At 42.4% G+C, this 13,414-nt stretch overlaps 1 protein-coding gene across 1 annotated transcript in view; it reads left to right on the top strand.

Annotated features, from left to right (window-relative positions):
- LOC111158544 (doublecortin like kinase 1) overlaps positions 1-13,414 on the top strand; it is a 353,224-nt gene that overhangs the window by 299,239 nt on the left and 40,571 nt on the right. Inside the window, exons 9-11 of the mRNA XM_022520639.1 lie at positions 3,374-3,431; positions 3,915-4,034; positions 7,767-7,913. Coding sequence (XP_022376347.1) covers positions 3,374-3,431; positions 3,915-4,034; positions 7,767-7,913 — 325 coding nt within the window. The remainder of the gene's footprint in view (positions 1-3,373; positions 3,432-3,914; positions 4,035-7,766; positions 7,914-13,414) is intronic.

Here is a 13,414-nt window from a genome sequence, read left to right as displayed (position 1 = left end):
GGTCTCAGCTAGCTGGCAGTGTTCTTCCTTCTTTCCTTCCTGAGGATGCCCTGGTGCCGGGCTTGTACTCAAATTCCAAATCAAACTCTACTCCAGAGATGTCCGAGGAGATAGTCTGGGAGCCCTCAATTCTCTGCTCTCCACAATGACCTCCTTAGGAAGAGGCTGAGATGGGCTTTATTATGAATGACTCTGTAGCAAACAAAAGGTGGTGTTTACTAACTCCCCTTTGTTGGGGGCTCCTAACTGCCATCATCCTCTGGCATCTCCACCACTCAGCCAACATGCTTGGAGCCCCTGCTAGTTCAGGCCTACCCTGGATTCATACAGGGCTACAGAGAGGGCCAAGACCCCAGTCCCTCTGCTTGAGAACCTAACCCATAATGGAAGCATTGCCGTGAAATTCATCAAATGCTATGATGGGAATGCCTGGGAAGCTGTTTTTCCTTTTCCACATAATTTTTTTAGTACCTTGAAAACCTAGCAAACCCCTCATAACAGCAATAGTAAAAAGCACACTAGTCCCAGAACCCCAATCGATAAGCATTCTGCTACCTGCCTTCCCAGGGTAAGGGAGCATATTGGCCCTGGGCTGAGAATCACTAAGTTTAAACAGGAGAGCTTTCCCCAAACCATTGTTGTTGTGTAGTGTTTTGTTTTGTTTTCCCAGCACAAACATTAAAAATTGGATTTAGTTCAACTTGGTAAAATTTGGAAATTTCTGTCTTAATAGTTCAGTCTCTAACCTTGGTTCAAAGGTAATAGGTAATTGAATTCCCATATAGGAGGGAAAGAAGCAAGCAAAGTTCGTCCCGCTGCTGCTGCCTTTGCCGTGCCATTCAAGGCTCTGTGATTTCATGCAGGGTCATTTCAGGAACAAACAAGCAAATGGCCTACAGTTTGACCAAAAATCCTAGTGTCTAGTATTCTCACCACAATAAGCTGTAGACTCGGTGGGAAAAAGGACCAGGTTTTGCTTACCTGTGTCTAAAATGCCCGAGTTTTTCTCACCTCTGTAGCCACCAAAGAACCATGCTCGTAACCACTTGCTGAATAATTACACCGGTACAGTGGTCCTTAGAGTTAGGGCATGCAGGAAGGCAAATACTTTAAGGTTTTATTTCATGCCAAGTGTTTTCATGTACCAACTTAAAGCAAGATATTAAACTTTCATTCTTATGGAATACATTTAGTACTAACACCTGTTTTCAGGCTTATTTTCCAGACTCAGCTGCTTTCCTATAAACATATACTTCCAATAATGAAGGCTTATATTATGACTTTATAGTCTGTCCTCAAGGAATCAAGAAAGAAAATTTACAGTATTAATTTTGGTGGTCCTCTACAGGACTCACTGTCTGATTAAAATATGGATCAGTCTAACTGAGTGGTGGATCCTATTATTTAAGGTTCTGGGTTCGGAACCCATAAAGTCCCTTTTCCTAGTAAATCCTGAGGCCGCTGCTGCCCAGCTTGCTTGCATTTTCCCTTCAGCCCGAGGCTCAGGACGTGACCTAGTTTGCCTGGTGTCCTGGGAGCCAAGGCACCCACTTGCTCCTTGGGAATTCTGCTCCTTGCCCATCTGGCTCACAGGGGGACTTGGCCTTCCCAGTCCCACGCCAGCCCTTTGCTTTGAGTCCTGTGATGTTACTTATTCCAGGGAAACAAGAGGATCAAATGGCAACATGGGGAATGACAAAACTAAGAAAGCCCCTTCTCTTTGCATCAACACCGTCCCATCATCTGTCCCCTTCGTTGGGGCCCAGAATAGAAGTGCCACCTCCACCCCAGCTCCTTGGTCCTGCCTGGGATCGCTGGCTTTGATCACAGTAGTCATTCCAATAGTCTAGTATTCTTGTCATCACCTGAAACGTTCTAAACCAGATGGGAAAGGGATCATGGATTTGAATCTCAGATTTGTTTTATTTATTTATTTATTTATTTATTTATTTATTTATTTATTTTTAGCGATGTGTGAAAAGCAGAATCCAGAAATTCTTCAGTGTTTAGTTTTCCTCTTGATTAAGGGTTTTCAGATTTGCAAACAAACTCTTGAGAAGCCTCTTCAGAAGAGACACTTAAAAGGACCCTGTATTCCTTCTCTGATGGGAAGGATCCCCTTGCGTGTGCCTGACTTCCCTCTCCCATCCATCCACACAGGGGCCTGGGAGTCTAGTGGGAGAAGTTTTAGCAAATGATGTGAATGGTGTCCAAAATGCCCTCAGGACACACTGCTAATACCTGCCCTCTTAATTTATGGGCAAATCACTCTTACTCTAAACACGTAACTAGGAAGTCTCCCCTTTGATTCTTCATACTGAAGATTTTAAAACCCTGTTTTAAACTTCCGTTTGTAATCAACCCCACTCCCACTATATTCATTTGGATCTCTGAAGTTGGCTTTTATCAACGGGTAAAAAGCTAAGCTGTTTTGGTTTCCCACCAGAAATGAAGTGGAAAGGCTTGTAAAATAGTTGTTTCTTAGGATTATTAAGTACACATCGTTCGACAATAGAGCTGTCCTTTTTGGCACTGCAGGATCTTGGAAATGTTAACACAAGTTAGGAAGCTATTTAAAGGTAGCTGTATGACTAACACTCCCTCCCACACCCATCACAGAGGAAGGGCAGTGTTGGCTGGGCTGTATATGAACAGAGTCCTCAAGAACTCAAAAGAGTCCTGTTTTATTTTGTTTTTAAGACTTATTTATTTATTTGAGAGAGAGAGAGAGAGAGCATGCAGGTGGGATGAGCAGAGGGAGAGGGAGAGAGAGGGATCCTGAGGCAGACTCCCCACTGAGCATGACGCCTGACACGAGGCTCCATCCCAGGACCCCGAGATCATGATCTGAGCCAAAATCAAGGGTCGGACGCTTGACTGACTGAGCAACCCAGGCTCCCCAGTAGTGGTGGTTTTATTACAAGTATGGTAACATTAAACAGCTCAGGATGGGACACCTGGGTGGCTCAGTCGGTTAAGCATCTGCCTTCAGCTCAGGTCGTGATCCCAGGGTCCTGGGATCGAGTCCTTGCATTGGGCTCCCAGTTCAGCAGGGAGCCTGTGTCTCCCTCTGCGCCTTCCCCTGCTCATGCTTGCTTTCTCTCTCTCTCTATGAAATAAATAAATGAAATCTTAAAAACAACAACAACAACAAAAAAACCCAACTCAGGATGTTTCTATGCCAGTATAGGTGTTGTCCTTACACTTGGTCAGCCCTTTAAGGTTTACATATTTCTCTGAAAAAAGGAAAGAGTCTTTTACAAAATATACCAGTTTGATACAAGGTCTAGGAGGTAAGAAATTAGTCCTTAACAAAATGACTCAACAGATTTGAAATTAAGTTTGTTTTTCACAAATAACTTTCTCGTTGCAGGTCAACGGCTAGGGAGTATGCTCTGAAAATCATCAAGAAAAGCAAATGTCGAGGCAAAGTATGTATAAGGCTTACTGTCGTGGAAATACAGTGTTGTGGGGTGGGAGGTAGAAACACAGAGATAGTTCCCAAATAAACATAAATTTACCCTAGGACTTGCATTTTGGTGGAATACAATGTTATATATTTAATGGAATATAACTTTATAAATATTCTTGGAATAAAAGTTAGGAGGAATGATTGCGTGTTATTTCTGTTCCTTATTGTTGGTTTGCTTGTTTTACTTTCTTAATTTACTTTTGTGATCTGAGTTTCATTCCATCCTTCTATATGCAGTTTTAGTTCTACTGATAGGTCGCAAGCATCCTCTGAGGACCACTTTTGGCAATTCTAGGCTGAGTATCAGAACCTCAGACATACTTACTGTATTCTACCCAAACATAGTTCCTTTGATCCTCAGATAACACAGCTGCACTCTCGGAGTTAGCTCCTCATGTGTTGTGATGTGTGTATTAATTAAGGTAACTTTTCACTTAAACAGGAGCACATGATCCAGAATGAGGTGTCTATTTTAAGAAGAGTGAAACATCCCAATATTGTTCTTCTGATTGAAGAGATGGATGTGCCAACGGAACTGTATCTTGTCATGGAGTTAGTAAAGGTATGTATCTTGGAAAAAGAATAAGCCCACACAAGGCACCGTGCTTTCCTATCTGATAGAGGGAGCTGTTTCCTTTGTTTCCTTCCACCAAAGTTTAGTCTCTCCTTTCTGTGTATGGCCTAACGATTAAGAGTATGAACACTAGAATGAGACTGCAAGCACTCAAGTCCCAGCCTAGACCATTATAGCTTTCTGACCTTGGGTATACTTCTCTGTACCTTAGTTTCCTCAAATGTAAAATGAGATGAATAATAGTACCTACCAGGAGTGTTATGGTGAAGATAAGATAAGAGGGATGACTTATACCATGTACTTTTTTTTTAAGGAAGGTGGAGAGGGGCAGAGAGAGGGGGAGAGGAAGAGAAGCTGACTTTCTGCTGAGCACAGCACCCAATGTGGGGCTTGATCTCATAGCCCTGAGATCATGACCTGAGCCAAAATCAAGAGTTGGATGCTTTATCTGACTGAGCCACCCAGGCGCCCCCACTAATGTACTTTCTAATGCAACAGAAGGTACTAGGTACCAATATGATCATTGTTTTTAATCATTGCTATAGAAATTGTGCCCTTTTTTTGTGAACTACATCCAAAGGTATCAATCATTCTTATTAAAAAAAAAAAAAGCTTTAAACTTTTACTCACCAATGTCAGAAAAATAGCACTAGAAAATACTCAGCTGCCTTTCAGTAGATGTTACAACCTTGTCCTGTCACATAAAATTATATCTGTATTTTATTAGATCATAGAATATAGATATATTGATAATGGCTATATCGACGTGAAAGGTGACTCACCTATTCCCTCTATTTTTATATTTAAAATTTTCAGTAACTAAAAGTTTTTACAAATTTAATATGTAGGATTCATGACGTGCTATTTTTCTCAAGCCTTTTTTCTATTATGTTAATCTAACTGAAGGTGTAACTAATTTCTACTTTAGTTGTAAAATGTCGTAAATTAGTCACACCACCCTCTGCATCAACTGTGTGCACCCGTCAGTGAGAGCCTCAGGCTCCAAACCGTGTTTGGAATCACGCGCCCCAGCTGGCGGCAGGAATCAGCTCTGGGGAATATGGCATTTCCTGCTGTAAAGACTTAAGACAAAATCAGCATGTAATAAACTAATCTGTTACTATACAGAAAAATGTTCATTCGAGGATCCTGTAAGCTTTTATTATTCAGAGTTGTTTTACTTTAGATCTGTTGGCCTTTTTTTTTTTTAAGGTGGTTATTCATATTTACAAATGAAGCTTACTTTTTTCCTACTTCGTGTTAGGATTTGTTTCTTTTGGAGGAGTGGGACTCGTTTATAATGACACAAAGGTATTGTCACCTTTGAGACCAAGGGAGATAAATATGGAAAACTGTTACTTCAACAAAGAAAGATTGATTTCAATTATTCAGAAGATTTTCATATTGGTGCCTTATGGCCAAATAAAGTTTGGTAATTACCAATATTGTAAAATACACTTTCTCTAGCACCCAGGATAATATTTTTTACAGTGAGTTTAATTTTGAGAGCAACTAATTCCCATCATTCCTGTTGCCTTTCTGTGTGCTGTTAAAAATTGATTAGTCTCCTTTTATTGGCTGATCTTTGAAGAGTGAAGACTAACTTAGATTTGAAATTGAGAAATGAAAGAGGCAAAGGCTTAAGAGTTCAGAACACATTGTGGTGGGAAAGCCTAGTCTGTCACTCATATGCGTAGCCAGGTGACAATAGCTAAGTTACCACTGGGAGGTCCTCGCTACACTCAACAGCCTTTTGCAAATTCCCTCCGGGTGACCAAGAGAGCCTAACAAGGCCAGAGAGTGTCCAGCTTCTGGACTCCTCCATTGTACCACCAGATCATACCCTCAAATGTGGCTGACCCAGAACTGCTTTGAGGCCAGGTCTGGAAGCACCCCAAGAAGTAAAGGCCAACCCCAGGCTTGACTTGAAAGGCTCCCACAGTGTTTGCCCCTGAGAAATGTAGCAGAGGTCTTGCTTCTCAATAGTCCAGTGGTGTCCACGGAGTACCTGCAGCTATAGGATAAACAAGGCCTGTATTCTGGAAAACAGTGAAGTAACAATAATTATGAATGAAATTCCGTAATTAATAAGAACAGGTCTCTGTATTGCCGCCTGCAAATGTGTGCACATGCACATTACATATGTATTCAGAGGAAGGCAGGCTTCGTGGAGGAGGCGGCCCTGCGGCCAGGCCCTCACCGATCAGCAGGGTCACGGGTCTAGCTAGTGGCAGGAGACGCAGTGAGACAGGTTGGCATGAAGGGGGGCACCGGGACACGGAGAGCCACGGGAAAGGAACGCACACTTCCTGAAGGGAGGAGCAAAAGGCCAACACAGCGCGTTGGCTGGATGCTGTGAATAAAGAGGCCGGAAGCAGCGTAGGTTCAGAGGCCACCTGAGAACCAGCGAGGGCGAGCGCAGCCCAACCGCTTAGGCAGCAGATGGGGCGGACTGGCTGTGTACGCGGTTGGCTGCGTCGTCGGGGATGCGGGAGACGTGCGGTGCCAGGATGCCTGCAGCCGCCCTCCACCGCTAGGACGGCTGCGGTGTCGTGGCGGGGTCACCACCCACAGCTGCACCCCCGCCCCACTGCGCTGCGGTGCTGTTCATGGCAGGGAAAATGCCACTTCCAGGCGAGGCCCGCAAACAACCTGGAAACCCGCCTCTGGCAACCTTGCCTTTGAGAGAAACAGCGGAGGACGCGTCCCTCGTGACTCACGTGTGTGTGTTCAGGCTGGGGACTGCGGAGGCCGAGCGGACCGCGCGAGACGCCTCCCGAGCGGAGGTGGTGCGGGGCCACGGAGGACAGGCCGGCTAGTGAGATCCGGAAGGCCTATATTTTGCTCTTGCTATTTAAAAAACAAAAATGAAACCCCTCACATTAGGCAACAGATGAACACAATTGGCTCCCGTGCTCAGCTGTTTGGCGCATTGTGTGCAGGAATGATGCAAACGTTGTTAGTAAATCGGACCCCAATTTCTGAAAGGGTTTCCAATAAAGAGAACTAAAATTGGAGCCTAAAATTGTTCTGTTTCTCCAAATAACAAGAAGTTAGCCAGGAACAAGGGAAACAAAAGTTCAGATGAATAATGGTCCTAGAAAACTTTGAAATTCCTCCACCCTCCTCCCTCCTCTCTTTTCTCTCTCATCTTTGGAATGACAGTTTCTGGTCCTTTTCTCTGCTCCTTACAAAGAAGCACATTATTGGAAAAGAAAACACTGCACCCACTCCAAGAGAGCGCAATTTAGGGAATGAAGGGAACTGAGTGTGTGTGTTTGTGTGTGTGTGTGCATGTGCGTGTGCGCGGGAACTTCATAAGGCAGCTGCACATTTTGTTAAGGGTGTGGTCTGCTGGATTACCTGTTTCTGTTTGGGGAGGCTTGGGGTTATGAACTTTTGCTCACCGTTGGTATGAGGCATGTCACACATGCCAGCAGGGCACCCCAGGGTCACCAGGCCTCTGCCCTGGAGACCTGGCTCCACCTCTCCTCCCCAGCTGGGGCCGAAGAGATGACTGCATGTCCGATGGCATCACAGCGGGGAGACAATCACCAGATGAAGGCTGTGGGCCTTCAAGGGGGAAGTGGCGGGGAGAGCCCTAGGAGCCCCGAGATGCTGCGCGCTTCTCTGTCTCCTTGAGAATGTGTCAGTTGCCTCTCCAGGCGGCCCCCCTGGACCATCTGCTAATTGCTGCTCCTCCTGCTGTTCTCTTCTCAGGGAGGAGACCTCTTTGACGCCATTACTTCAACCAACAAATACACGGAGCGAGACGCCAGCGGGATGCTCTACAACCTGGCCAGCGCCATCAAGTACCTGCATAGCCTGAACATCGTGCACCGGGACATCAAGCCAGAGAACCTCCTGGTAAGAGCGATTCGAACCTCACGCGTCTTGAGTCCCAAGCACTCATGAGTGAATATGAATTTTATTTTTCCTTTCCTATTTTCTTTTCTTTCTTTTTTGAAAAGAAATATACTTTAAAGGCTACTTTCCAGCTGGACTGGAGTAGCTGGAAATGAACCTCAAGTGTATCCATAAGGGTTAATGTGCTGTTAGGAGGACTTGACTAATTATTAGCAAATAAGAACCAGAGACAGGGTTGGGGGAATAGAGCTTGGGAAATCTAGGGCTATGGGTAACACCCTAGGCTAGACCAAGATAGTCAGGAGGAACATTTATGTGTAGGTTTATTTCTCTACAGTACTTTGATGTCCAAAGATTTTACTTGGGGGTGGGGTGGGGAGGAAGCTCTCAGTCTCCCAAATGTACTTTCCAACAGTATGATCTAAAAGCTAAGACAATAAGTCATGAGTTTTAAAGACACCCGCCTTTCAACATAAAAATAATCATGATGAAGACAGATTTTAAAAATCAGGGACACCCCTATCCCCCTTTATGACTATTTATTTTGCTTTTCATGAAATCCGTGTCTCTGGGGGAAACACTTAGAGTTCTTTACGCAAACAAATGGGGATGCTTTCGTAGTCCAGTTGTTAAGGGGACAGTACTGGAAAGAATTGAGGAGACAGGGACTGGGCATCGGGGAGCTGTCACTGGTGAATATGGGAGTCACATCAATTTTGCTGGCTATCCAGGCTGGAATTTTAATGAAATCTATTCATTTTCTTCCCCCACTCCACCCTGCCCCAAGATGCTAGTTTTCTTTTACTATCATTACCCAGGCCTGAGAGTCATGTATTATATATTACTGTTAGTTTGTCCATCTCTTCAGAAATCCAGGAATTGAGGATTCTCTTTCAAAGGCAGTATTTCTCCAAGGGTGGTCCAAAGACTCCCTGCATCTCAACTATTCCCAGATGCCTGTTAAAAATGCAAATTTCTGAGCCTCCCTGCAGCCCTAGCAAATCAGAATCTGGTGACTGGTGACAGGGTACAGATCTTCCTTGAAACAAGCTCCTCCACATGACCCAAATGAGCATTCAGGTCTAGAAGCAGATGAGCAAGCCAACTCCCCCACCACAAGAAGGGCTGATGAGGTCTGCTAAGATGGCGACCCACCCATGTGCTTGCCCTGAGTGCTTTTACACTCATGATCTCAATTAATCCTCACAACAATGGGGTAGGTTCTATTACCATCCCATTTTACAGGTAAGGAAACTGAGTGCCTACAAGTTAAAGACCTATGGCTACGTAAAGCCATTATAACTCATATGTGGAAGAACTAAGATTTCAACCTAGCTCTGTTCTACTTCAGAGCCCCAAATTTTAACCACTAGATGACATGAAGCTGTGCATTAGGGAGGTTTATTGTGGGCTGGCTCTGTGCCAGGTTGTGACAGGGAACAGAGAGACCGAGCCTTCATGGAGTGGACATTCAAGTAAGAAAAATAGGCATTCAGGAAATAAATACGCAAGCCTTTAGTTCGCTGTAATTATGTTCGTAAACTTGCAGCTACTGGCTAATGAAGGCAGTCGAGGTCAAGCGATGGAGCTCTGACTTAATTGCCCCTCAAATTCCACATCTCTGCAGTAGCCCAAACATTCTCTTCTGCATAGTTGCCTCCGTAACCTGCAGCAATTTTCTCTTGTCTGCATTCATTATTCCTGTGTCCTGAATTATGTAGGATTGTCTCGAGGGAACAGACTCACAATTGGCCTTTGTTTCAAAACTTCTCTAAACCCCCAAAATTCAGTGATTGAAAATTATTTGGTTTTGCATGACATCGTCCACTTATTTCTTACTGGAGCGTGGTCTGTTTCTGTAAATCCCATACATGATTACTTAGCAATGTAGTTTTTCTAAAATTACAATTTTTTTACAAAGTGCTGGACACTCTGAAAATATTGTGCTCATTCTAACATATTTTACTTTTTTAGATTATCCAGAAAGAAAAAAAGTTCACTCTTTTTTTTTCCTTTCTCTTCTAATGTGAGAATGTGAAACACACACACACTATTAAAGGCATTTACAATATTGGTTTAAAAAGTATATATAAACTAAAGTAATTCTGCTTCTCCAGTACAGTAATTTTTACTCTCAGGAAGTATTAAGAGTTGGTGAGCTTTGCAGGGATAAATCTATTATAGTATAAAATAGGTAGAAGAATAGAAGAACATGAACAGAATTAGGACGACATTACTAATTGAACTTGAGACTTCTGTTAATTTCACATTCTGTTGAACTTTATGTGGAAATAAGAGAGAATCGTCATGGGAAGCACATTCACATCCCAAGGATTTATAGTCAGATGGACCAAAGTTCAAAACCAAGTGCTTCACTCTTCCAGTGGCTGGTCTTATGACCTTGAACAAGTTTCTTAACTCCTTTGAGTCTCCTTTAGGGGGATTTTATGAAGATAAAGCGATAACAAGGAACTATTAGCTTCCCACCTTTTTATTCCCTTTTATTTGTAATAAAAATTAAATTATTCCTAAAAATAAAACTGTTTCACAACAAATTATGTTGTAAAAATCATCTTGCATCTTTGACATTGCTTTTAAAATTTTACTTTTCACCCATGCATGGATTTGACATCTCCTCACAAAATGTAGAGCTGGAGACTATTTTTGAAAAATGCTATGACAAATTTCATGTAAAGATTTCAAGTCCATTTTCTTACTACCAAATAAATGAATTTACCAAATAAATAAAAAGGCCTCACTACACACTTTGCATTACTCTTTTATTAAGACACCTCAAAAAAGCCTAAGTTGTTGGATTGCTAATAAGATTTTTGCCAGTTAAGTGTTGTTTGTTACAGCTAGCAAAGTATTATTTCTAAGTGTCTAATTCAGCTATAAATTCCATTTTATGTAGTATCATATTTGTAGAACTTCCAGAATTTTTTATTTTTAATTCTTATAGAACTATATAAAAATATTGTATCTGGCCTTAAGGATCTATATAGATCTATTGAAGTCTAAGTATTTGTCAGGTCAAGGTCTTTTAATGAGAAAACATGATTTATAGTGATGTCCAGCCACATTTGGTGCAAAAACTGGGAATTGACCCAATATAAATACCCGCTATAATTTTATTATTGTATCACTTATAAGTTTTTGTCTGGTTTGTTTTGTGTTTTTTTTTGTCACAAGTTATGCCAGTGACCTTACATGGTTCTTTCTGCTTTGTCAGGCCTGGAGCTTAATGATCATACGGATGAGTGGCCAGTGGGATGAGAGGGTGGGTGAGATGAAAGAGTGAGTGAATGAGTGACACTTCTCCACAGACTAGAGGACAGACCCATCATGACAAGGTCCAAGCTGTTCTTCAACTCATTCATTACACGGAGGGTTCACATGGGCCTTAGTCTAAATGCCACTGACTGGGGGAAGTGCAGTGTTTCCCCAGCTGTGCTTACACCCAGGACCCGTGTGTGTGTGTGTGTGTGTGTGTGTGTGTGTGTGTGTGTGTGTGTGTTGGTGGTGGTGGTGGTATATAACTAAAAGAGACTTTTTGTTTTTTAAAAAACAAAACCACCAAAACCGTCCTACTAAGATCAACCGCCTTCAGTTTGCAGCAGTCACCACTAGATGGCAAGCTTGCACCCTTGGCAGGAAAAATTCTCAGAAGCATCCTGAGTTTTCTCCTAAGGAGCTGGGAGGGTCTTTTAAAATGTATACGCAGGTGCCACCTCCTTAGGAAACTTAAAGTATTTACTGGCAAAAATATAACTTGCATCACTAGTTTTTATTAGATTCTAGAAATAAACAGTAATTTTCTTTTATATCAAAGTTTATGTTCAAAAAACTTTTTCCTTCTACACTCCCCAATACTCTCTGGGAGAAAACAGTTTCTCAGAGAATCTGCCTGTCTTGGTCAGAAATTTTCTTCTAGAAACTTTCTGTCCAGGTGTTTGTACCTGCTCCTGACTGCCCATCAAAATGGCATGCCTAGCACAAAACCCTCATTTTCACTAAATGGATTGTACATGGCAATAAGATATCGTGTTCTCTCCAAGTGATGACCGTGCATGACCTAGGGATGATGTGCTCCAGCTCCTCTTGGTTTCCAGATCAAGCCAGCCCCAAGCCCATGAGATGGCAGATTTCCTTCAGCCCTTAATCTCCAAATAAATCCATTTTGTGGCGAAGTAGCTAACTACACTAGTACACAAGGCAAGTGCCACAGATAGACTGCATCTAGAAGTCATAGGCAGAAGCACAGTTGAGTAGATCTATAGTCGGTCCACTTATGATCTTATGGTCTTATGATCTCGAGCCAGCAGAGTGTTGATTAATGGTTGGGGGACCTAGAAGAAGTGAGCCAAGGACCCTCAGGATTCTGTCACTGGCCCAACCCCAATCAGCATTAGTGATGTGAAATGAAGATGTATTATAGCAAATGACAGACTTGAGAACCAAAAGTATCTTTGGCTCTGTGATGGTCCAAAATCAGTAAGATGAAATTTGACAAGAGAGACATATAAACCCCAATGGACTAAGTGGTTTTGGTGTAGTTGTTTTAATGACCATTGTAGAAAAGCAGTAATGGAAAACTTGGCCAAACCATGTCAAAGGCTATTAGCTGAGCATAAGTTCAGGGTGAGCCTTAGTGGGATATAACTGCTAAAGAAGTACCCCTAGATTCCTTTCCCTGGAAGAGTGTTGCCACCAAGAGGGTCCTCTGCCTTGCTCACGCCAGTTACCACTATGCGGAGGAATGTGAGCACGTCATGTCAGAGGCCTGGAGTTTAGCCCGCAGAAGGGAAGGAGAAAATGGAGCATGGAGGCTCCGGTCAAATATATGAAACACTGCCAGATGGGAAATGGGAAACCTTTTCTGTGCTGTATTGAACTCCAACTAAAGAGAAGACATTCGTGGATGAGAGATTCGAGGTTGATGTTTAAGAAAAAACTTTCAAACAGTTGTACCTGTTTGCAAATTAAATGGCCTTTATTATACATAGCTTGTGATCATTGAAAATGTCTAAGCAGAAACTGAATCATTATTTTTTATAGGTGTTTAGGAAAAAAAACTCCTCTCTGAATTTGGATAAAAGTTAAGGGAAAATAGAAGAAAAACACCACTTTCCCAAGACATTATTTAGTATAGTAATATACCAGTTACTTTACTGGCACCTTTGCCGAGGGACCCTCTTCCAAAAACCTGTGATTGCACATGGGAGAATCAGGAAAGTGTAGTGTGTTATCTTGTTTGGCCTGGGTATGTCTGCCCAATACTCATCCCTTTTGTCATTAAGGACTGAAATAATATCACTCATGTCATTTAAGATGACATGGTCTTATTGGACTAGCAAAGATTAATAAATAATAGCATATAGTGTTGGAAAAGTTATTAGGATACCAATCATCTTCTATATGTTGGTGCAAGAGTAACTTTGCAGAAACTTTCTGAAAGGTACTTTGGTAATAAATAAGGAAGTCTTAAATACTATGAGTAT

This window comes from Enhydra lutris, unplaced genomic scaffold (genome assembly GCF_002288905.1).
Source record: "Enhydra lutris kenyoni isolate GAN:26980312 unplaced genomic scaffold, ASM228890v2 scaffoldscaffold60, whole genome shotgun sequence".
NCBI lineage: Eukaryota > Metazoa > Chordata > Mammalia > Carnivora > Mustelidae > Enhydra > Enhydra lutris.
This window is presented reverse-complemented; position numbering and strand designations above follow the sequence as displayed.